Genomic DNA, 24,957 nt, shown 5'->3' with positions numbered 1-24,957 from the left:
CATTCTGGGCCTGTCAAAATCTTCACAGGACTGCTAGATTCCCTGAGCGGTTTTCCATGTAAGAGAGAGAATAAGGAATCATTAGTAGTGAAACCTGGCAGTTTGGGAGCAGACTGTGGAGGCAGCTTCCTGTACCCACGGACCGCCACAGTCCACACAGCTAGCACACTTGTCAACCTGCATCCTATAAAGCAAAATATCAATCCTGGGTCAGGAAAATCGAGGTTAGCAGCCACATTTGCACATTCATTCCAAAATGACTCTGGTCCCTTGATCTTAAAGAGTTTATGAGAGCACAGGAAAGAAAAAATGGAGAAGCGAAATCTTAGTCTATACCAAAGAATTGTCAGGATCAGATGTACACTTGACTTTTAGCGTAGATGGACATAAAGAATAACACTTGTTTTACATCATTGTATTTGTACCACATGCTGCATATTTGAACCTTTTGGAGGTTTGGGTTTTTTTTAGACACATTTGCTTTCACCCAAACATGATCAGTTTGGGTTTAAAACCTGGGTTTTTTTCCTTTGGCTTGAGGTCGGGTGGTAAGAATAAGGATTGCCTCCAGGCTGTTCACTGTGACTCCACCCACAGGCTGCAAAGAACAGTTTAACACAAGAATTAATGTAAGTTAAAATAGTAGTCAAAAAGCAAGTAATTTTGAAACCATGATGCCAGTTTTTACATATTTTACCAACAGACAGACAAACAGACATACAGACAGTTGTGCACAAGCTTTGGGGTGCGCTTAGAATTTTTTCTTTTAAATTGGCCATGTAAGTTTTCTGGAATTCCAGTGGCAAAATGATATTATTTTCCCCATATTTTAGAACCACGTGGTCATTTAGAAAACAAAAACTTTTCCAGCAAACAAAAATTTTCACAGATTTTCTGGTGAGGAAATAGAGAAGCCACATTTTGAGAAACCAGTTCAGCTCCAATGGGGAGCTGAAGTGGGATGCTACCACCAGAGAAGGTCCAGGAGATGAGAGACAGGACACAACAGAACACAGACACGTGGTATGGCATAAGGGCGGTGGAGCTGGTCAGAGCCTTAGCAGCCTCACAGCAAGACACCTTCACCTCTGAGCATTTGAATTGCAAAGCACATTTGAATTGCTAGGCCACAGTTACAGAGTTCAGGGTGGGGGGCAGGATTACCGGGAGCTTGAGTCTCCACATCCCTGCCCAGCCTCGAGGGATTCGGCACGCCCATCACCTGGGGGATGGGTGGGCTTCCACCTCCAAGAGTTTTTGAAAACTGATGGAATCAAGATGGCGCTTGTTACTCAATTCTGTTGTCCACCACGTGGTCAATGGTAGAGAAAACTTAGGATTTAGCCAACAACAAGCAGAACTTAACAGAATCTCCAAGCTTAATAAACATCAATCAAAGCAGATGTTAAACAAATATTGGTACCTTTGGAAGCTAGTACCAGCCCATCACAGGTATGTACTCCAAATTTGTAAGATTGGGCTCAAACTTGAGCAGCTTTCCTGAAGCATTTTCTGTTGTGGTGGATGATTGTGCCCCTCCCATGATAAGTGATTAGCCGAGCTGAGGAGTTAAATACCAAGCGTCCCCGGTATTACTCTGGTCAGCTGAAATGTAGGAGACAATCAGCAATGGGGTCGTCACCCCAGTTCCTGTGTCCTGGACCAAGCGCGGAGTGTGGTCCTGAAGCCATGGCCCTGTAGCCCTATGCTAGGGTCATTTGGAGTGGGGCTCGGAACTTGGTGCCAAGATTTTTAGTGTGGCCCTGAAGCCACGGCCCTGTGGCCCTACGGTAAATCAGAAAATCGGATCCAAGCCCTCGTTTAGATGATCACTTACCCTGGGTGTGAGGGCGAATTTGTAGATTGTCGTGGTGGATGGAAGTAGAGCACTCGGTCAGGAGACGTTACCTTGGTGGTCATCTGGGTGGGCTTAGGACAGCAGAATAGGTCCCAGGGGGCAGCTTGGACCCCCCAGAAATGGGGGAGCAAATCCACCGGGGAACCTATCCTGGTTTTTGGCACCAATGAAAGCATAGGTCCCAGATATCCCAGAGGACCATGTGGAGATAAGCACAGACAGGAGAGGAAGGTTCATAAGGAGGTTTATTAGTGGGGCCATAGTTCCCATGGAAGAGGGAGCTACATGGCGTCTGCACCTTATCCAGGTGGCAGCTTCGCTCTAGAGGGTAAAGGGGAAGTAGTTAGGTAGTGAGTAGGAGTGGCTCATTAGGTATGGGTGGATCTGGGGGCTAGTGGGAGTTGCTGAGGACCTGAGGCTAGGGAAATGCTAACAACCGCCCCCCCCCCCCAGTGCTGGGATTACAGGTGTGAGCCCCCACTCTCAGTTCCACCTATTTGTACTTCCAGCCATTGCTCTCCTCTAGAACATTCTGCAGTGATGGAACTGGGCTGCATCTTTGGGGTCCTGTATGTCAGCCATGTGACACGTTACTGTTGAGCATTTGAAATACAGCCTGTGGGATCAAGGAGCTGGATTGTGACTGGTATTTTATTTGAATCAGCCTAACCATTTCAGAACGGTCCTTCTGGTGACAGTCCAGCAGATGGGTGGAAAGCCAGGTGGGGAGAGGGGGAGCTTGTTAGGAGACAGTTGCCATGAACCAGACAAGAGATGGCAATGCTTTGAACGGCTCCTGGGACATCCAAGCATGGAGAAAAGACCAGCTCCATTCTTCCCCAGCTACTCTCTCCTGCCAAGACAGTTGCCAGACCCCATGCTGGGACAGCAGAAGCCCAACAGGTTGAGAACAAGCAGCATGGAGGGCCTGGGGAGCTGCACTGGAGGAGACTGGGATGGGGGAGATGCCAGGCTCTGCTGCTTGGCAGACACTCTGTAGGCAGGAATGGCTCTAACTGCCAAGGCATGTCTCATGAGCATACCTGCCTGCAGAAGCAGCATAGAGGAGCTCTGGGGCTTCTGCTGGGGACCCCTCCCCCAACTAGACAGAGATTTGCTTCCTGGGTTTCTTTCTTTTTTTTTTTTTTTCTTTTTTAACTTTGGCAACCAACTCAACTATGCTAGGACAGCACCTTCCAGCACAAGAAGCTTGATATTGATGCCAGAAGCAATCTGGGTAGGGAGCACCCAGAAAGTTATCCAGGGCAGGCACACTTAGTCCAAATCGGCTTGACAGAACTCATTTGCATATTAAGAACAAGACAGGTATTGGAGGGGGGAGGGGGTGTTCAGAGACCTTGGAGCCAAGCTGATCTCCTGGGAAGGATGCTGAGAGAGGTAAGGGCAAGGAGGGCAGTTAATACGGACCTGTGGTCTTGGCCAAGTCAGGACCCTTGGTATTGAGTTCCAGTTCTACCCTTGGACAAGCTCCCCTCCCCCTCCCCAGGCCTCCACTTCTCCGTCTATCTGGAAGAAAATGGAGTTAGACGATCCCTCTGAATGCCCAGAGTTTTAACCACAGGCTGGTACTAAATATTCCCTCTGCAGAGAGAACATCCTGGTTCTGGATATATTTTTTGAAGCTCTCAATTACGAGACAATTGAACAGAAGAAGGCGTATGAAGTTGCTGCCTTACTTGGTGAGTTGAAATGTCTATTGCACAAACTTCCAATCTCTCAGGGAGTGAGAGAGAGAGAGAGGAGAGGGTGGGCGGAAGGCAAAAAGACACACAGATATATAAGCCTCCTAAGAAGTCAACCTCTTTTAAGTTACTAATCATGCCCTCTTGCTTTACACTGCTCCTACCCCAGTAGAAACTGTGGTGGAGATTTCAGGCCCATTTAGGCCTCAGTTTCCCCTTCGTGCAATAAGGAGATCACATGAGCACAAAGATCCCTGTGGGACTTGCCAGCCTTTCTCTGTTGAATGGCATGGTCTTCTATCTCCAGGACGCAGTCTGCACTCTGGGGTCTGAAGGAAGAAAAGAGCTGTCAGATGGAAGGGATGCCTAGATGCCCCAGGTGGCATCAGGTATAGTCAGGGTCCCAAAGGAAGCCTCACCTCAAGAGCAGCATTGCTGTATTAAGAAGGCTGAGTGCTGCCTCCCGGACCAAGAGTCCTTTGGCAAACACAGTAAGAGGTACTCTTCCCAGATGTCCACAAGCTTGCCTGCCATGCCACAAATTCACATTCACAAGCACAGAATGGGCACAGAGAGTTCACTTCAACCCTGCCCCAGGCCCAACTGGAACCTCATCAAGGCCCCTAATGGCACAGAATCAAAGGTCTGAGGAAAATGACTTCCAGGAGGGTAGGTTTATCATGGCTCACTGTTTCAGAAGCTTCAGGCCCATTGTGGTTGGGGGAGAGCATGGTAGAGCAGCAAGCTCCTATCACAGTGGCCAGGACATGGAAAGGAGAGAATACTTTATTCACTGACTTTCTCCTTTCTCACCTTTTATTCCACTATGAGATGGTGCCACCCACACTCAGACACACCCAGAGCATGCTTCACTCCTCTCCCAGGTGTTTCACAATGAAATCAAGGTGACAGAGCAGATGAAGCGCACATCCTTTCCACGAGTTTTCAGGGATGGTTAAATGTAATAAAGCCCTTGCCCAGAGAAAAGTCCATCAGTAATATTTGCTGGTACCTGGACAATAACCATACCAGGGACCTGGGCTCGCCTGATATGTCCAGGACCATCTGAGTATTTCTGCATTTCCTCTAGGAGAATGGGGACAAGACCATCTCTCAGAGCCAACAGGATTGATATCAGATGACCAAAGGCACTGAGCTAAGAGATTCAGACCTTGGAGCCAAGGATAGGAGTCATGCCCCTGCCCCTCTATTTCCTAATGATGATTCAAAGCTCAAGCTCTCTTTATCTCTCTCCCCCTTCCTCTCTCTTACACACACACACACACACACACACACACACACACACACACACACACACACACTAGGCAGGAAAGCCTGAGCTCTGAATCTGTCATATCCGCATCAGAGATGAAGATGAGCTTGTTCCTAGCATCCTGTTCCCACCCAGAATAGCCTGCTGAGGAATTCATGCTGCCAACAGTACCTCCTGTGACAGGAGCATGTGTCACTTGCAAGCTGTCAGCCAAGAGGCCCAGCCTGGCCCTTCTCACACCCAGTGGCCATATACATGGCCCAGGACTCAGGCAAGCACTCGGTGTACTGGTGACATACCCATGCCAACCTGTGCACATACACCAGCCCATGGAACCCAGTGCCCATGAGCATCTGCACAGCCCAGAGACAGGTCTGCATGTGCAGAAGCTTAGGCTGTCATGCTACATAGCTACACACTCACATATTCTATAACATGCCCAGAAACATACCTACACCTACATGTATTCACACATGCTCTACATTCTCCAACATGCTCTGCCCACTTCCACAAACACACTCACATATGTGAAGACACATTCAGCGTGCCCAATCTAGGCAGAGATAGCCACCAACATAAAGCCACCAAAGGCCAGACATAGTGCCTTTGGCTAACTCATGCACACACACACACACACACACACACACACACACACACACACACCCTATCTATATAACTACATTCCAGCCATGCTATACACAAACACACCCCTCATACATGACATATATATCTGGAAGGTCACAGTCCCCAATAAGCCTGCATTACAAAGAACAGTGGGGAGGAAAGAAAGCAAGGCCATTTAGAGCTCAGCATCAAAGCTCACCAGGTAGAGCCCCCTCTCTACCATCTCTGCTGGTCCATCTAGGGTGTTGAGCTCCACCTAGCCAGACACAAGGAAGAGTGAGGAAGATTTGCACACACCAAGAAAACCACACACCGAGAGGTCAACCTGGGATTCCCAGGATGCTTATAAACTCACCCCTGCCTCTTTCAGAAGTCCCCAAGACTGCCAGCCAGAGATTACAGCTGAGAAAGATTCAAATTCTTTACCTTTCCCAACCACCACTGCCAAACATCCTTTGGAAACAAAGCTACTGAGAAGTTCAGAGCTTGTCATGAGCCACGGAAGTTGTTGGCGACTGCAGACTCAGAGCCCTATGTTATCATTTGGCTTTGTTACCCTGTGTTGTCCTCAGTTTTGGAGGGATCTAGGCATTTAGAAATCCTGATATGAACTAAAATCTCTCTTGCTAAGGTGCCCAAGTGCGCACACACCAGGCCTTCCATTTGCAACCACGTGAGTCCTCTCAGGAACATGGTTCTCAAACCCTGGTGGGCCTATGTACTTGAAAGTTCATACAGCCAGACCTCATTCCCAGAGACTCTGATTTTTCTTAGCCTATGGTGACTTAGAGGTCCGGGCATCTACATGGATGCAAATCTCCCAACAGAATTTGAGGCAGAGGATCAGATGACAGATCTGAAAACACTTGGACCAAGAGAGTCCCTCTATTCAACAGTGAAAAAGTCCCTCAAAGAAGAAACCACACTGGGCCACAAAGAGAAGAGATCTCCTATGAACTGATGCCAAGAATGGAGAATGGCATGTGCTCCAAATTGGCCCAAGAGACTGTGCTATGATGATCAGGCTTATTGGGGGGTGGGGGGTAATCTAGGTGCCACTGCTTTGGACACATGAGCCCAAGGACATGTTTCTCTGGCTATACCACACTCTCATCCAAGTCAAGAGTCCACTTCCAGTCTCTATTCCCAATGCAGGGTCCATTCACTGGGTTCTGGGAGCCACGGAACAACAGGCCTGTGAGCCCCTTCAGGAAGCGATCCATTTAGTCCATACCCTACCGAGTGGTAACACTGTCAGTTCTCAGGGTGAGCGGCCCTCATCAGAGGCTTGGCCCTCCCATGACAAGATCAAATCTCCCAGTGGACCTTGCTCAGGAATTCTGGCTTCCAAGTTATTCATGTGTTCACCCCTTCTTGGAGGTGGTATGAGTACAACTCAATCTGTGATCTTTTCCCTCCCTCTCCAGGTGACATTGGTGGTCAGATGGGATTGTTTATTGGTGCTAGTATCCTTACAATACTAGAGCTCTTTGATTATATTTATGAGGTAAGATTTGGAACTGCCCTGGGTACATTTTCTTAATAGGCTGCTTCCCTCTTCCCATCTCCAGGCTCTTGAACTCTTTCTACTCACTCAGATCCTGCTTCTCTTACTGTCTACCCATATCATTCATCACTAATTCTAGGCACAAGAGGCCCATAAGAAGGAGTAGATGTGGGAGAAATAGGAGCCATGATCCTAGGATTGGGAATGGGAAGAAAGATGAGCTAACTCCAGGTCAAGGAGAAAGCAGGAGGATGGGAAGAAGGGACCAAACTGTGCTGGCCCCTCCCACTGTGAGACTGAGGGTATAGCCTCATAGCATGGGTATGTCCACATCTACACACATACCACCCATACACACCACATACCACACAACCACACACATACACCACACTCAACATACACATCCCACACACATATCATACACTCACACCATATTCAGACATAAGCACATCATACACAAAACACTCCACACATCCACACCCCACACACACATTTACACATTGAATGTCTACACTGCACCCACATATTATACACTCATACACATGTATACACACATACACACACACACACACACACCATGCCCTCTGGGTGACCCACCCTCTGATTACTAATTTCCTTTGGCCTAGACAGTTTTAGGAAAATATTATTTTCCAGCAAGTCTCATCCATCTCCAGCAAGGGACCATGATACATGACACAAGCCAGCACCTCTACTGCTCTAGGTCTGGAGAGATATCTCCCTCTAGAGGCAGCTGGAGCCTCTGAAACTCCTTCCACAGCAGAGTGAGTCTGGGCACCCCTGCGGGAGTGACCACACATTTGGACTGCATTGCCCTGGATTGATCTGGGCAAAGAGCTCATGCTCAGCCAGCCCCTGAAGAGCAGTATGGAGTTAGGGGTCAACCTATACCAGGAAACAGGCCAGCTTTGTCTGGCCTTACTGTTCATAGGAGGCCTCCATCTCCCTGGATAGGCAATGAGCAATGCACTTTACTCTCAATGTGAATACAGACAGACCTGGTCCTGTAAGGTCCCCTAAGAACTCCTGATGACAGACCAGCAAAGGGGATGCTATGGAGCAGCATTTGGCCTCCAAGGAAAGGCTGTATATGTGTGCGAATCATTAGAGGGGACTGTGAAGACCCTGTGACCAGGGTCTCCTGGAAACTCTCCTGCCTCTCAGCTTGATGACCCTCAAGCCAAATAAGTTCTCCACAATCTGATTTTATTCTCTGCATTGTTTATTAATCCTTGTGAAAAGCTGGACAATGTTCTAGCAATTGAATCAATCACACAGGGTGACATCTTAAGAACTACCTTTTATCCCTAGCAAAACAATATTATGAACTCAGACATGCCTTCATCTAGTGAACTATGGAGATATCATGGCTGAAAATGGAATCCTGACCTTATCCTCCAGGCCCAACCTCAGAAAGGGGGTCCCAGGCTGCTCCCTGGAATGCCTAGGGAGCCAGACATGCCAGCATGTTCAGTCTATCTACAGGCTCCATCCACACTGTAGATGGGGGCTCTCTCAATCTTGCTTCCAACCTTTCTCCCAAAACTAAATCTCATGTGGGCCAAAAGGTCCAGGTTAGGCATACGGGCTCCTGGAGCTGTCCACCAGACAGGGCTCTTGACACTTGTCCCAGCCATAAACTAGATGGTTGCTATCTCTATGTTTCCCCAATGGACTTCAGCAGAGGGTCGGGGGGAGATGTCCTTCTACCTTGGTAGCCATCCTCCCAGTCTAACCATCCCCCTCCTCCTGCATTTTTTGCAGCTGATCAAAGAGAAGCTATTAGACCTGCTTGGCAAAGAGGAGGATGAAGGGAGCCCAGATGAGAACGTGGTAAGCGTGGCTGGTGGGTTGGCTTTGCATAGGCAACATGCAAGCAGTCACTAGAGCTAGTGACTCACTGAAACCTTTCCATGACTGTAATGCCTTGTCAGTCCCCAAATACAAGGAAACATCAACTGAGCCTCATCCCAAAGGCCAATGGGTGAGCCATGGACGTAGCTGATCCCAGGACAAGCTTCCACAGGTAGGTCCTGCTTAGCTCCCAGGCCATGAGTCTACTCCTGTCTCAAGACCGAGTCTAGTTATGTGTTCCCAGGTCAGGGCTGGAAAAATGCAAAAGCATGTCAAGGGCATCCATCCCATTTGATGGGACCCATGGGCACCCATGAAATTGACAGTAGCAATGAGATCCACTTGTAGCTACTGTCCATGCTGGGTACAAGATGGGCACTGTTCTGTGTACCCATAGATCACGTATCTATAACCCCACAGCCACTCTAAGGAAAGGTTTGTCTTTATCTCTTTTCTGTATTTGAGACGATCAAAGCCTGAAAGCCATGGTAACACAGCACTTGAGTATCAGAGTTGGACTCCAGGCATCTCTAACTGCCTCTTCTGTACACCCAGAAGTGGCTCCCCTTAAGGCCAGATCTCACCTTTCCCAACCTCAGTCCACTCCTGGGCTCAGGCCATGGCTAGCTGGCTCTTTTCACTCAGATGTGGGCCTCAACTTAGCACCTCCAGCCCCAGGAAAACCACACTCATTGATTAGCTGCTAATCCCCTAAAGTTACCCAATCCCAAATGGGTCCCAGCCCCTTCTCTGTACAGATTCCCAATTCTGCCCTGTACACTGTGTCTCCCCCCTGTTGAAAAGTCTTGCTTTGATTCTCTCAACCCCTACAGCCTCTGTTGAACAGAAGGCAGCCTCTGCTGTGGGAGAGGTAGGAGGGAACCTTGTGGAAAGAAAAGGCCCAGGCTCTAGTCTTAGCTGGTGTGGCCAGATCCCAAGCCCTCTGCTTCTTAGCTATAGGCTCCAGATTAAGTTACTTAACTCCTCTGACTCTATCATCCTAAGATCGAAGGATCTCAGGGGGTGGTCATGGGGATCAAGTGAGATCAGGCCTGTAATCATCATACCATGTTGACTGTAAGTGCTCAGAAAGTGGTGGCTCCTTCTCTGCTCCCCTGAGTGAGTTATGGCTTCCCTAATTCCCACCTTTCTGGTTTCTCTTCCCCCAAATCTGTCTTTATCATGTCTCTACTGGATTTCTGGCACCACCTCTTACCTAGTCTCCCTGCTCCTACTTCCCCTGACTTCCTGCTCACTGTGACCCTTGAAACTGCCTGAAAGTTTTAGAACCATCTCAGCTCCCACCCTGCTCAAGGATTCACAAGGACACATCCCCCAGGCCTGCTTTACCCTAAAACTCTGATCTGCTCTGGTTCTCACTGTTATGGGCTCCTGCCCTTCCTGCTTGGCCTCACCTGTGAATTTTTAAAGTTGAATGAATGAATGACACACACCTTGTTTGTCCCTGCAGAGCACTTGTGACACGATGCCAAACCACTCTGAAACCATCAGCCACACTGTGAACGTGCCCCTGCAGACAGCCCTGGGCACCTTGGAGGAGATTGCCTGCTGACACCCCTCAGGCTACTCAGAACCTCCAAATAGACCTTAAGGCCCAAGACCTAGGACAGGGGACAGCAAGCTCAGGTGGGATGGCCCCTGATGACAGAAAGAAGCAAGAGCCCCCTATGCACATTGCAAACTTCTGCCAAACCTCGCTCCGGCCATGTCTGACATGAAGAGTCCCTGGGCCCCGCCGTGTGTCCTCGTAGGAGAGATGAGTCACACTGGAACTGTCTGAGAACCAACCTGCCATCACATCTCACTGCCAGATGTATAAAGCACCTGCATGCTCAGACTTCTTACAGCCAGCACCACCTCCACATCTGTCTTGTACATGATATTCCTCCGTCGGTCTCCAGCGTCTGTGCGGTGGGACCTGATGCCAGCCCCTCAGAGTCACCATGAGGCCATGCTGGAATCAACACTACACAGCCAAGAAGGAAGCCGCAGAACTCTCTACGATGTTCAATTCCTGTGTCCTTTGTGAAGATTCTTAACCCACCCGAAAACTCCCAATCCCCCAAACTAGCCCTGGGGCTCTGGCACCAAAGGTGACCAGTGCCAACCTCCCTTTCACCCCAGCGCCTACGGAGGTGGCACAGTGGCCTGGGTGACCCCACTATTCATCCATGGAGCCACGTTGTTCTGTGACACAGCTAGCTGTACAGTCTGATTCTTCTTATTTTTAATTTTGAGGGGCTTTTTGTTTTTGTTTGTTTGTCTGTTGAAGATCATTTTCTGTTCGTCTTATGGCTTTTAGTTTTGATGTTCTGAGGTTTGGTTGGTCCCCTCCACCTTTCCATTTTCTTTGGAGTTTATTTATTCGTGCTTTAAATCACAGTCATATTAAAAAGCTGGTCTTGTGGAAATGGCTGTCATTTCTGGGTTGTTTTTTTCTCCACATCCAGGTCTCTCTCTGCCCCTGAAGGTAAGAGAAAGGTCAGATTTTCCCACCCAAAAGCTGCAGGTGATGTGTTAGGTAGCTTTATATGCAACAACACTTAGTTTACAAAATGTGCACACCCAATGTTTTATCTGTTCTAAATGGTTCTCAGTGGTGGATCACAACCTGGCCATTGGTAGTTCTCAGCCTGTGTTCTGCAGGAAATTGCCCTGGACCACAGGACATGGAGAAGGGAAAGCTGCCCACTTCTGAAAGCCGCAACAAAGGCCTTCTAGACCTCTGTGCTCTGGGTGCTACCCTGAGTGTTCCCAACATTGACTGAAGTGGGGACAGTGTGATCTCCCTCCCACACATCTCAACCTCTCTCCACCCCACCTCCCACCCCCATCAAACTAACCTGACTTGTCACCTTTGCAACCAAAGGGTCACCTTTACAACCCCTTCCTGGTAGGAACAAGGGACGTGCCTTTTTTTAAGCCACTAGTGGCAAACAAGAGCTTCCTATTTGGGTAGAATCTTTGGCCTCAAGACACCCTACAAGTTCCAAAACCATGGATCCATTTAGCTTAACCTCTCACTTCTCACCCCCCAACCCCCAGCTTTTCCAACCCAGGGTCTCCCCACCACCCAACAATAAAGAAAAAGGTCTCATGTGGCTTGTGCCTTCACCCTTATGTGCACATGAATGGATGGCATTAACCAGGCCAGGGTTTGGGGATTTTGATCTCTACTCTTATCACCCTCTTCCTCTGGAAGAGGAACTTTCCTCTGGAAAGTTCCTTGTGATTTGGGCCCACCAGATAATCCAGGATGATCCCCCCCCCCCCCCCCCGCCCATTGCAAGGCATTTAACTTAATCGTGTCTTCAAAGCCTCTTATACTATGTAAGGTCACATAGACATTAGGATGTGGGCATCTTTTGGAACCATTATTAGGCCTATCACAGACATGTTGGACCATGTAGGCTACTGCTCTTTTTTGCCAGATGAGTAGAACCAAAGAGGGAAGGAAAGATACTGACCTGGGGCCACCTACAGCTCCCAGGTTTGCAATTCCATCTGTAGATTTATCAAGAAGACCTGCTTAAGACAGTAAGGAGGGCTGGGATGTAGCTCAGTGGCAAAGTGCTTGCCTAGCAAGTGCAATGTCCTGGGTTCGATCCCCAGTACCAAAAAAGAAAAGTCAAAAAAAAATACAGTTGAAAAAAGTCACTAAGGACTCAAAATGGTCATTCTTCCAGAGTTTGTCAAGGGATAGAACTCCTCCTCCTGAGGAAAGCCCGCCCCTCCCTACACTTGGCTGCAAAATGTCCTACCAGTCTCCTAGACTGCCCAATGGAAAAGGATGGGGGTCTGAAGAGTGGTCTGGCCTCTGATTGTGCCTCTTGGGATAAGAATCAAAGGAAATGTCTATTTGGATTGTCAGGAATCTGGTGCTTCTGTCTTGTCTCAGTTTAGTAACTTCATAATTTTTTAAAATCCATATCTTAAATTGCTATTTGAACTGCTTCATTGGATTTCTGGCTTCCTTTATACACATACGCACACACATACACACACACATACACACACATAAATTTGTGTCAGGAAAAAAATTATACATACACACACACATAAATTTGTGCCAGAGCAAAAACCATTTGGATTTCTTCCAGCTCACAAACATACACACCCCTTCTGATTTGAGGATTTAGGCTTCAATAAGCTTAAATCAAGCCCTCATACTTAACTTATTAAAAGAGATGATAGAGATAGATGATAGCTAGGTGGATAGATAATGTAGAGAGATTTATGAACTCAAAGGAACAAATCAATATTAATTGGTAGTTAATAAAAGACATAATCTAAATTCCACTGAGTGATGGGGTGTTCTTATTATTGTCATTTCAAACAAGTAACTGCGTGCAGTTATTTCCTTAAAGAAGACCTGGGTAGGTCAGGTAGTCAGAGGAGACTTAAGGATGTATAATAATTTCAGGAATGATTTTTTATTAAGATGACATAAAGGGCAGGCGTGAGGAGCAATCTCAAGACCAAACCATAAGGCTGCATTCTCAGTGATCTCATAGGTTCAGATCAATTGACTAACCAATGGCATGGGACCTCGGAGACAGGGTCTGAGGTGGCTGCAGTTGGGTGAGCAAAGGAAGGAGCAGTTCTGTAAGTAGCCTGGGAGGCCTGTGTTGGCTGCTCACCAACGGTTGCTCTGTTATTTTTGGCAGAAAGACCAGCTTATTTTATTTTCCTCTTTCCAGCTTGAAGCTATTTGTGTGAAAATTTTAACCACAATCACTTCACTTCACACCTGGCTGAGAAGCTTGTAGAGCCACAAGCACTGCCAAGGGGGAGATGAGAGTCCCCCAGAGGGCATCCTGTAGAGCAGGCCTGGAGGTGTAAGTAGGAGGCAGCCCCTGCCACAGGTGCCAGCTCAGCAGGCATTGTGCCCCCTCTGGAAGCTCCACTCAACCCATCTGAGCCCAGAGGCCAAGGAAGAAAAAGCTGATTCCTACTTCCCCCTTTTACAAGCTCAGAGACTACAACTCTGCTACTCTGTGTGGACCCAGGGCTTCAGTGAGGTCCCAATAGATGAACTCAGGGATTACAGAGAGGAAAAGGTACTCAGAGAGGGCAAGAGATTTGCTTCTGCAGAGAGAGTGAAGTGACCTGCACCCACGTGCAGGCAGGGCAGACCTTAAATGACTTAGCATAACCTTCCTAGCCAAGATCGGGGGAGAGAACAGAGGAATGAAGGAGAGTAGCCAACGTGGGAAGGATACGGGGCTGTCATTTCTCCCCCTGATGGTTATGTGTCAGGCACCTGTTCTGGAGGAAGTTATACTTGGAGCACAAATGACTCTAAGACATGAGCAGTTTCCAGTTGAAAGAGAAGAATATTCCAGGAGATCCCAAACAAAGAAGTGAAATAGGAAAGTGTCCTAATGACCACTCAGAAGTAGGGAGGAACTGAAGGTTGAAGGAACTGGTCATCAGTCTGACCCACTGTCGTAGCTGCTCCTTTCTCTGGCTGCTCTCAAGAGTCTAGAAGACATTTCTCAAGCCAAAGATTGAGCTAAGGACTTTCTTTCCCCTCAGCTGGGCTTCTTACCTCTCACACACGTAGAATCCTTTACGCTTGGGCTTCTATATTCCTAATGCTAAGAGGTTCAATCTTTTGTGGGTCATAAAACAGAATAGAACCCAACCATGCCTGAAGGCAGGCAAATGCAATGTAACTTTTGACTTATTTAAACGTCCATTGCTTTTCAAGAACAAAGCCTTGAACAGGAAATCAAAAGACTAGGTTGCTAACTAGTCCCAGCTTTAAGCTGTCCACATGATTTTAGATAGTTCCCTCTAAACCTGGTTCCCCCCTGTGAAAGAGGAGGGAAGGGACATATAATCCTTTTGGTTTGTGCTTCCCAGCTCTAGCCCTCCATGAGGCTAAGTTGAGAATGGGGTATCAGTCATGTGACCAAATCTTGATTTATTGCTCAGAGCCTCTGTTTCCCCATCTATAAAATGGGTATGATTATTCCTCGTTTTTCAGGGTTGATTATATGGACTAAATTAGCTGAAAGTGTATAAAGCATTTTCTAGCCAGGCACTGGTAGCTCATGCATATAATCCTAGCTTCTCAGGAGGCTGATACCTGCAGATTGAGGTTCGAAGCCAGCCTGAGAAAGAAAGTCCACGAGCATCCTATCTCCACTTAACCACCAAAGAGCCAGAAGTGGAGCTGTGGTTCAAGTGGCAGAGCATTAGCCTTGAGCAAAAAAGGTCAGAGAGAGTACCCAGACCTGCAGTTCAAGCCCAGGACTGGCACAAAAATAAAAACTTTCTCAACGTTGCCAACTTTTTGTCATCCTGTAACACACTGATTCTTAATCTCCTTTGGATCATTGACTCTTAGCAAAATAAGATCAAAGTTATGAACTTCTTTGCCCCTGAAAAAATGCAAACAGATGTAAAATTGTATATGTAATTTTGGGAGGATTCTGGATGCCCAGGTGTTCTGTGGATCCACTGGTGCTAGCCTGAGCCTCCCCCTGGTCTAGGAAGTGCTAAGCAATCTTCAAAAGAACCTATCAGTACCACAAAGACCCACCATCATTTCTTCTTCTAAAACGATCTAATGACTGCTATTTTTCAATTGACAGAAAGAAAAAGATGGGATTTGATCAATTTCAAGAGTTGGTTTTTTTTCCTTTATCCTTAATTTTCTAAACCTTCTGCACCTGCTGCAGCTTGGGAGCAAGTGTTATCACAGATGGCAAAGCGAATGAGCAAGTGAAAAATGAATAGGAACAGGAAAACTTGGAAATGTGATTTCATGAAATTATTTTTTGCATGGGAAGATTGTCAGGGAGGAAGAGACCTGCATACATCAAAAGGAAACTAAAAGTATCCTCCTCTTTTCAAATATCCCCGTGTATGTTCTGGTCCCTGAAAGATCATCGTGCTGGGCACTGATGGCTCACACCTGCAGTCCTAGCTACTCAAGAAGCTGAGATCTGAGGATTGTGATCAAAACCAGACCAGGGGGGCTGGGGATATAGCCTAGTGGCAAGAGTGCCTGCCTCGGATACACGAGGCCCTAGGTTCGATTCCCCAGCACCACATATACAGAAAATGGCCAGAAGCGGCGCTGTGGCTCAAGTGGCAGAGTGCTAGCCTTGAGCGGGAAGAAGCCAGGGAAGGTGCTCGGGCCCTGAGTCCAAGGCCCAGGACTGGCAAAAAAAAAAAAAAAAACCAGACCAGGAATGAAAGTCTGAGAGACTCTTGTCTCCAATTAACCATTTAAAACCTGGAAGTACATCTGTGGCTCAAGAGGTAGAGTGAGTGCTAGCCTTGAGCAAAAGAAAAAGCTCAGGGACAGCACCTAGGTTCTGAGCTCAAGCTCCAAGATGGCAACAACAACAACAAATGATGTGACCCTGTCCTCTGCATCCCTGGGACGTGAGCATAACATTCTCTGATTGCAACTGTGCCTCCACATGCAACCTGGTGAATCTGAGCTGGGCTACAGTGGTTGTTTGTTTAAAGAAAAATCCACACCTGATAATAACTATGACTGATGCCTTGGAAAGGGTAATTTGGATGTCTTGCCACCTTAGGAGTATTTCTGTATCACACTCATCTATCTAACTTTACTGACTTTTGGAGCTATTTGTCTTTAATGTGATTCAAACTCCTGTGGCTTCCTTTTGGAAAGGAAATATATCCAACTTAAAATTGGCCTAAAATACAGCATGAGTTGGTGGGCACCAACTTGTATCCAGCTTGACCAATCTTAGGAGGAAGAGGAGGCATCAAGAAACAGCAGCGAGAAGACGGAGGGCCCCACCCTGCATCTATCACTCCAGGTGCATCTGTTCTGTGTGCCACTGAATGCCAAGCATTGTGCCAGATGCTGGTGGCTCAAATACCAAGAAGGCAGGAGCCTTACATTCAAGAAGCTCAGAGTCTGGTTGGTCAGTGGCAGGAAACAGGCCAAGCACTGGGCCCTCCATCCAAGAAGAGCCTCCTTCACTTGCATCTATGTGCATAAAAGGAGAGCTAAGCATTTGCACCCTGCCCCCTTAGTGCTAAAGCTACAGAAGAGCCCACTTCAAATCTGTCTCATGGGGCCACATTAGTTCCAGAATAGGGAGACTCACCCAGCTTATAGAAATTAACTTAATACTCCCACTCTCCATTAAAACATCTGCCATTGTATCCAATCCATCCCCTTCTCCCTCTTCTCTTCCTTCTCAGCAAAGAGTAGGCAGGACACGATACAGGTCTCACAAGGAAGCTCAGGTCATTAGACACACCCAGAGCTTTCTTCCTCTTCCTCCTCCTCCTCCTTCTCCTCCTCCTCCTCCTCCTCCTCCTCTATCTCCTTCTTCTTCTTCCTATTCTCAACTCTGATTGAACCCAAGGCCTCATGCATTCACTTTACCACTTGAGCTATTTCTCCAAACCGAGGAGCATTTCTTGAGCCCCTGCCCCCCATCTGTCCCAGACACCATGCTGGGCTCCTCATTGCTCTATATTATGCAACTGACACAACATTACAAGGTGGCCTTCATTAGCATCTCTGGTTCATGATGGATGCTGAGCTCCAAGAGGTAGAATGATTTCCCCAAGGTCAGGTAGCTACAATAAAGAGAAAACTCATCACTCCATTTTTTTTGCTTAAACTCTGCTGATCTTCCTCTGCTCCAGTGCATGGCCAAGAGTGCAGTAGGTGAGAATTTGGATAAAGAGCCCCCAGAGTGGTCCCCTGAGAGGCAGAGAGCTTCCCCCAAGAAGACTCAGGAGAGTGTGTTCACTTGCAATGATGCCTAGGCCTAAAACATAGGTAGTTTTGTTCTGTTCTTTTCAGACCTGAGGACTGAACTCAGGGCCCTGCACTTGCTAGATGCTCTTCCACTGAGCTAAATCCCCAGCCCCAACATAGGTAGTTCTTAACAATACCATTGAATACATTATTGCACATAAAAAAATTAAGGGGACCCATTCATTCTCTGATTCTACAAACACTAGAATGAGTAAATGAATGAATGCCTATTGTCCATCCACTCATTCTCACATCAATTGTGCCTTCCACAGATTCGCTCATTTATAATGTGTTAGCTATTCCAGGTCCTGGAGACAGAAGGAACACACAAGTTCCCAGCCTTTCAGGTACTCACAATCTAATATAAAGAGACTAAGGAGGACCTACACATAAATCCAATGAGAATAAAATCATTTCAACAGTGCAAGATAGTGACAAGAGGAAGTAAGGTCCTTTTAGCCATTGGTGACAATAGAGCCACTCTGAAGAGGTAAAATTGATGTAAGACTTGTTTGAGAAGAAAGGAATGGCCACTGGAATATTTGAAGACCTGACATCCCAGGAAGGTACAAAGGACCTGTGGTACAATCAGCTTGTTGCATCTAAAGAACAGAGTTTATGAATTGGAGTATGATAGACAAGAGGAATGATAATGATAGGGAAAAGTACAAGGTCTACTTTGTCCACATCAGCTGGAGCAAAAGTTTCTGGGTAGTTGAGGAATCAATCAAGTGGTGGTAAGCTGAGCCCTGGTCATGGCGGACCCCATATTCCAAGCCAAAGAACTTGAACTTGACATCTGAAGGTGAGAAAAAGCACTGGGTCCGGAGACTAGATAAAAAACAAAGAGAGAGAGAGCACACTCAGAGAAAGAATTGGAAGATGGCAAGGAACAGGACCAGAGACAGGAATACTTAGGACGATGTTGAATCAGTGTGAGTAGAAGGAAGGACCATTTCCAGAGATAATAAGAAAGTAAAGTAGGCAAGGCTTACATGGCTGGGAAAACATGGAGGAAGATAGTTATGTGGAAGCAGGAAGACACCAAGATGCAGCCTGGTTACCCTACCCAGCCTGAGCACTTCTCTTAGGAGCTCAGCTCTGAGCCTGGCACTCCTGGCATGCTCATGGTTACTCCTCAGTACAGGGCAGTTTCCCTGGCTCTGGTCAGGGCATTCTCCCTTGGACATGCCTCTGACTCCACTTACTCCTGGTCAATTCCCCAGCCCAGGCCTCTGGGGTCCCTTGTCCAGACTTAACATTTCCCCAGCCTCACCTTGCAGAGCCCCAAGGCCATAATGGAACCCCAGAGTCTCCACATCCTTTGAATAACTCTCCCCTTGGTTCTAAGAGCAGTGGTCCACCTGCAAGCTGAATGGGCCCTTATGGAGCCATCAGGCAATGCAGACAGAGTCTGATGCAGAGTGGCAGGAGAAAGCACAATCCAGCTGAATAGATGTTGGGTCCCGGGCAATCACACAGTGACTGAGACTACCTGTGGGGTCATACTGACCCCGGGATGGATTTTCCATTTCCAAATATGTTTCCTTACAGGCATATTAATGGTCCCTTCATCTTAGTTATTAGTCTAAGGTCTAAATTATAACGGGTGGCACATAGTAGGTTCACAGCATTTGCTTTAAAGGCAACAATCTCTCCCTACCTACGACTTAATAGATCCATTAGTTATTGGTGCCTACACTCAGCAAAATCTTTCAAATCTATGTCACTTGTATGAATAGCTCCCATGTTTGAGTGCCCCCGCCCCCCGCTTGCTTGCCTATACCAGCAATAGAGGATGCTAGCTTGCCTCACCAACTGTGGGTGCTCAGCCAGCCCCGTGGGTTTTTCTGCCCCAGTATCATTCAAAGATAGTAGATCAGGTGTGGGAATGGAAGACCTGGTGACACAGTAGTTGCCTCTCCAAGAGTCACAGCCATGCCTCAACCAACAATTCTGTACTTGCAGGATTTTGAGGACAAATTTCCAGACACTGCCTTCTCACACATCATCCCAACACTTTTATTGTTGCTCTTGCTACCACATCCAGTGTGATCCTAAGATCTGCTCCTTTAGACTGAGACCCTGATTTGGGGGGTCAATGGGAGACCATGCTGACCTCTTCTGAGCTCCTTGTCTACTGAGGAAAGTAGAAAAATATACTCGTTGTGAATTTTGCTACCCCCAAAGTGACTGGCTATCTTCACCCCATTCTCCAGCATCCCAGCACTGGGTAGCAGTGTATGATGATTTCCCTGCCCAGAAAGTGATCAGCCACCACTATCAGTGACACTTGATCCTCCCACCTCTAGTGGGCACTGGAAAGCAAGGTAAACAATGGCACTGAAGCCCCAGGGGTCATCTTTGTAGTCACTCTACTCCCACCTTGAACAGACAGAAACATGTTAGCAGGAACATGTTAGATAGACACCTAGTGACTTGCATCTGTGACCCGAGCCACAGAAAATAAGAAGAGGCCAAGGACTCGCCCAAAAAAAACCAGAGGTACAGAATTCCAGACCTAGCTAGAGTTGCCAGGTACAATCTAGAATGTTCCATCTAGATTCGAATTTTAGATACACAAGAAGTAATTTTTTTCATATATCATTTTATTTTCTTTCTCTCTGAACTTTAGAAGGTTGTACAAGGGAGGTTATAATTTAATGTGTCGATCTAAGTGCCCAGTGCTTACAAGAAGTCATTATTAACTATAAGTTCGATCCATACCATCTTTGGGATATACTTAAAAATGTACTTTTGTATCCAATATTCAAATGTAACTGGGGCATCCTGGTTTTTATTATTGCTGATGTTTGCCTTACTAAATCTGGCAACCTTACACAAGAGCTGGGCCAGGTGTGGGAAAGGGAAGTGGAGAAGGCCAGTCCAGGTGGACTGCTGAAGAAACAATTAGAGACATCAGCTCCAATTTGGCACCTGCCAACACACTGAGAGCTGAGGACCGCGCTTACATGAAACTCTACTTTATTAGTTGGCTTGTCTTCCCAACCCTGGGTCGGAATCAAACATTTCTCGGCCTGCTGTGCTTGGCTCCTAGCCTGTGTACATGACATGGTCCATCCATCTAGAAGTCACAGCCATCAACCCAGTCTCGAAGATCTTTGCCCTGGCAGTGATGCCTCCAGGCCTCCCTGAGGACAGGAAAAGGGAAGGAGGAGAGGCCACATCAGTTACAGCCTCCCAGAACAGGAAGGAGATAGGGATTCTGAATAAACAGTGTCTAGTGAGGGGAAGAGGAACAAATAAACTGAGCTAACAAGCAAGCGAAGAGTAGCCTAGAGGAATTTTTTTAAGGAAGAGAATGGCCCTGAAATTTTCAATATCTAGTCATGTTGTTTTAACATTGAAGAAATAAACTTATATGCTCAAGTTCACCCATCTGTCATTGGTAAAGGCCTAGAGCTTAATGTTTCTGGCAATGATGATACCACCTGACATGTGCCCAGCCCTTCAGTTTCCATAATACCATCACACTCCTCATCCTTTTCCACCTGCCTCTAGATGCTCTATTAGGTAGATTGGGCAGATACTACACTCTCTACTTTTCCCATTAAAACAAAACTCAAGCTATGATGCAAAATTACTTGTCCAGGGCCTATGGCTAGTCAATGACAGTACTTAGCCCATACTCAGTTCCCCTTTAACTGCCAATCTGAATCTTTTCATTGATGTAGACTCTTTAGGGAAACCATGCATGATTCCAGCTTAGAGCTGAGCTAGGGGTGTGTTGGTGGGCACATTGGCTTATGTTAAGTAAGAAAGACCCTAAGGTCCACAAGCCCCAAGTTCTCAGAAGTCCCATGCTCTGTCCCAACTAGTGCTTCCTCAATGATATCAATGTCAAAAAGCTCAATCAAGAGTGACTCTAAAAAGCTCTATACCCCTATCAGCCAAGAGAGAACAATTGGCTTGTCTCTTCCACCAGACCCTGAGCTTGGAGCACCCGAGTCGCCAATGCCTGTGTGGGGAATGAACACTCCTCTTTCAGGGGCCACTTCCCATGATGACTAGCCTCAGACACCTCACAGGACTTATCCTACCTAGCCAGGGATTTACCCCCAGTGTGTGAAAGAGACCTGTTCCCTGACTTAGCCATCAGGACTCATTTCTTCCATCCCAGAGTGGGAATTCTGAGGCTTCAAGCCCTTTGGTTAGTGCTTAAGGATACATCCCCCTACCTGTTTGTAGATATGCTTTATGTCCTAGAGAGCCTGTCTCATCCCAGATTTCATTGCTAGGGCTTTCTCAAACCAACACAAATGCCAAAGCTGTGGCCATTTCAGAGTCTGTATTGCAACTGTCTCTAGACTCATAGTCATGTTTACCTCCTCTTCTCGCTCCCTTTTTCAATACCTCACCTGTCCCAATATCTCTTCCACAGTCCCTCTTACCTCCTTTTGTATTCATCTCTGCTACACCTCTCCCTCTCCAGACCCTCCATTGCTCATCTAGACTCCTGTAGAGTCATCTAAGATCCCCGCCCCATCCCTGCACACACATTTCTACTCTCTCCTCCTTCCTTCTGATCATGGGCTGATCTTCAGTGTCCACCTGTCACCTCTGCCCATAATTCTGGACCTCCAGCCCCTTGGAACAACTCACATGATGCTCATACAACTCCCTGCACATAACGATGCTTCAAAAGCCCTGTTGCTGGGAGGAGGTGGGGAGAGGACAAGGCCGTGAGCAGGAGGCTCACAGGCCCACCTCTGCTTCAAGCTGTTGTACAGCTTGGGCTTTTATATAAAGTTTAGTTTTTACATAAAAGATGCCACAGTTGCCAAAAAAAATACTAATAAACAACCATCTTAGACCCTGGCCCAAAGGACATCCCAGCAGACATCCTAGCTACAAGCAGATGTTGGAGGAGCCAAGCTCAGCTATATGGCCACTAGTGACTTGTTTATTCTGCCTTCAGTTCAGTGTGTCATCTGTGAATACCTAGGTGGTGGAATCCCCACCAACAACCACTGGTTAGGCTACAGAACTATGGACTACTGCCTGGGTACTTCCCACACTGACCCACCAGTCCTGGACATACCATCTGGGGAGGGGACTCCAGCATGAGTTACTTACCAATAACCCAGGCCCTGGGGCTCTTGGGCTATCTTCATGGCACATATAACAGTGTCCTTGAGATTAGGGTTCAATAAGTCTAGAATAAGAGGCAGAAAGAAACAATGAAGGAACAGAGAATAGAGTTGGACATCCTAGAGTCTCTCCCTCTGAATTTCTTTCTCTGTTGCACGCGCACGCACACACACACACACACACTATTTCTAAAAGCACACACATTTCTCTTTGTCCATCTCCCCTTCCATCAAAAACAATCCCCTCTCTATCCCTAAGCTGTAGGCCTGTCTCTCAATGCAGACCCCCAAATCAGTTTCATGGAAGTACATCCACAATGCTTGTCCCATATGCATCTCCCAGCAGGTGGGGGGCTGGGGAGTCCTCACACAGAGATAAAGGAGGGGGAGCAAAGTAAAACTGGGGGAAAAGAAGGCTGGTGCAGAGCCTGATTCCAGCCTACCAGTGCAGTACATCCGGCAGATGTTGAGGGCATTAGGGGTGAAGTTTTTGCACCACCTCCGGCTGTTGATCTGGAAGATGCCGTTGTTGGTGCTGCCATCAGCTTCATGGTCCACAGCAGCCGTGTTGAAACCACTTGTGAAATAAGCAAGGCAGACCCCTGGAGGTGGGGCAGACACAGGCCTGGGGTCAGAGGGTTGGGGGCACTATAGACCAGAGTGCTCACAGTGCCACACCCATGCCCTGACTCCCCCAGCCTCACCAGCCTTGAGATGGCTGGGGCAGACACCCTCCCATCTTCTTTACAGATAGGTCAACAGAGGCTTAGAGGGCAAGGTATGTTCCACAAGGCCATAGACAGCTGCCATATAGCAGAGGTCAGGATTGGATTTCAGTCCTTGTTGACAATGTATTCAGTACCTAGGGGAGCTAAATCTGAAGGCAATGTTAGGAAGATACAGGTGGTGCCTACAGAAGAGGAAAACATCTACCAGAGGGGGAAATGAGTCCGGATGTGACAATAGTTCACAGACAGCTTCCTAGAACTGCTACCAGCTTTCACAGTTTGGTACTGCTGATTGTTCACTTTGCCTTCTACCTGGCAGCAAGACTGTCTGGTCCTCACAGCCATAATGAAGTGTAGCATGTTAAACCACTCCTTTAACTCCTGACTTTGCCAGTGGAGCAAACTGAAGATGGATTTCTAATTTGGCTGCCTCTTGCCTGCTTCTGCTATGTGTTTAACTCAAGGCTGGACATGCTTTTATTTTTAGTTCGGTGCCAGTACTCGAGCTTCAACTTAAGAGACTAGGCACCGTCCCTTAGCCTTTGTGCTCCAGGATGGTGTTCTCCCACTTGAGCCACAACTCCTCTTCCAGCTTTTTGCTGATTCATTGGAGACAAGAGTCTCATGGATTTTCCTGCCTAGATTGACCTTGAACCACAGTTTCATCTCCTGAGAAACTAGCAGATGGAAAATGATGGGCACCCAGCTAGGGTTGGACATTTTTGACTTGGTCTCCCAAGACCCTTAAAGGAAAAGGAATGAGGGATAAAGAGAAGGGGGAACTGAAGGAGGGAGGTCCTTACAGTCAGCCAGGTCGTATCCCCGAAAGCCATCCAGACCAAAGTTGTGCAGCACCCTGGCCAGCTCACAGCGGCTGTAGACCTTGGCCTCACTGGAGCGGAGCAGGCAGCTAAGGAGAGACAGGAAAGCCAGCATGGCGATCCCAGGGGGGCACAGCTGCTTTCTGGGAGCCGGGCTCCTGGTGTCCATGTGAGCAGCACAGGTGCAGCCCCCGCCACTCTGGCTCCACGCTGAGCTTTCTCACCAACAGTCCTGGTGGTGATCGGTCCACTTACACACAGCTATACCTTGGAGGGGAAAAGGGGGCACAAGTCTCAGTGGACCTCTGGGAAAGTGGAGGTGGTGTGGACAGAAATTGCCAAGGAAGTACCAGGCAGGATCCCAAGAATTTTCTCCTCCCCAGTCCTTCTCCACTCCACCCTGGCCCAGCAGCTGAGGGGAGAAAAGGGGAAATGGAGGAGAAAAAGCTGAAAGTTTGAGCTCCATACTACATGCTGGGTGTTATTTCGTCCTGAGGCTCAACAACTGACAATCAGGAAGAGACAAAGTTTAGGCTGAGACCAAAGTCGATATGAATGCAAAGCCTGCTGGCATACTGGCCTTGAGCAGAAGGGATAGGCTGTGGGCAGCACAAACCAATCCCTAAGCTCAATGCCAAGTCCTCTCTTCCAGGACTTAGCCTCCTCTTAATC

General features: G+C 47.5%; 2 protein-coding genes across 3 annotated transcripts in view; one reads left to right on the top strand and one right to left on the bottom strand.

Annotated features, from left to right (window-relative positions):
- The window catches only part of Asic2 (acid sensing ion channel subunit 2), a 1,019,895-nt gene extending 1,008,626 nt beyond the window's left edge, over window positions 1–11,269 (top strand). For both annotated transcript variants that reach the window (XM_048365541.1, XM_048365540.1), the window contains exons 7-10: window positions 3,467–3,558; window positions 6,886–6,965; window positions 8,748–8,816; window positions 10,309–11,269. In XM_048365541.1, coding sequence (XP_048221498.1) covers window positions 3,467–3,558; window positions 6,886–6,965; window positions 8,748–8,816; window positions 10,309–10,410 — 343 coding nt within the window. In that variant the 3' untranslated portion in view covers window positions 10,411–11,269. The remainder of the gene's footprint in view (window positions 1–3,466; window positions 3,559–6,885; window positions 6,966–8,747; window positions 8,817–10,308) is intronic.
- A 9,441-nt stretch (window positions 11,270–20,710) lies between these two features.
- On the bottom strand, window positions 20,711–24,496 carry Spaca3 (sperm acrosome associated 3). Its single transcript, XM_048366532.1, has 4 exons — window positions 24,268–24,496; window positions 23,180–23,338; window positions 22,723–22,801; window positions 20,711–20,777 (listed from the first exon to the last, which is right to left on the bottom strand). Exons 1-4 carry the CDS (start codon window positions 24,452–24,454, stop codon window positions 20,711–20,713), a joined length of 492 nt encoding a protein of 163 aa, XP_048222489.1. The 5' UTR covers window positions 24,455–24,496.
- Between the last annotated feature and the right edge of the window lie 461 nt (window positions 24,497–24,957).

This window comes from Perognathus longimembris, chromosome 17 (assembly GCF_023159225.1).
Source record: "Perognathus longimembris pacificus isolate PPM17 chromosome 17, ASM2315922v1, whole genome shotgun sequence".
Lineage (NCBI taxonomy): Eukaryota > Metazoa > Chordata > Mammalia > Rodentia > Heteromyidae > Perognathus > Perognathus longimembris.
The sequence above is the reverse complement of the archived record's forward strand: the minus strand, read 5'-3'. Positions and strand labels throughout refer to the sequence as shown.

Coding starts and splice junctions, on each gene's coding strand:
- Spaca3 (XM_048366532.1), bottom strand. CDS start 24,454: ATGGACACCAGGAGCCCGGCTCCCAGAAAGCAGCTGTGCCCCCCTGGG. Junction 23,339..24,267: donor GGGATACGACCTGGCTGACT/GTAAGGACCTCC, acceptor CCCCACCTCCAG/GGGTCTGCCTTGCTTATTTC. Junction 20,778..22,722: donor CCCCAGGGCCTGGGTTATTG/GTAAGTAACTCA, acceptor TCCTGTCCTCAG/GGAGGCCTGGAGGCATCACT.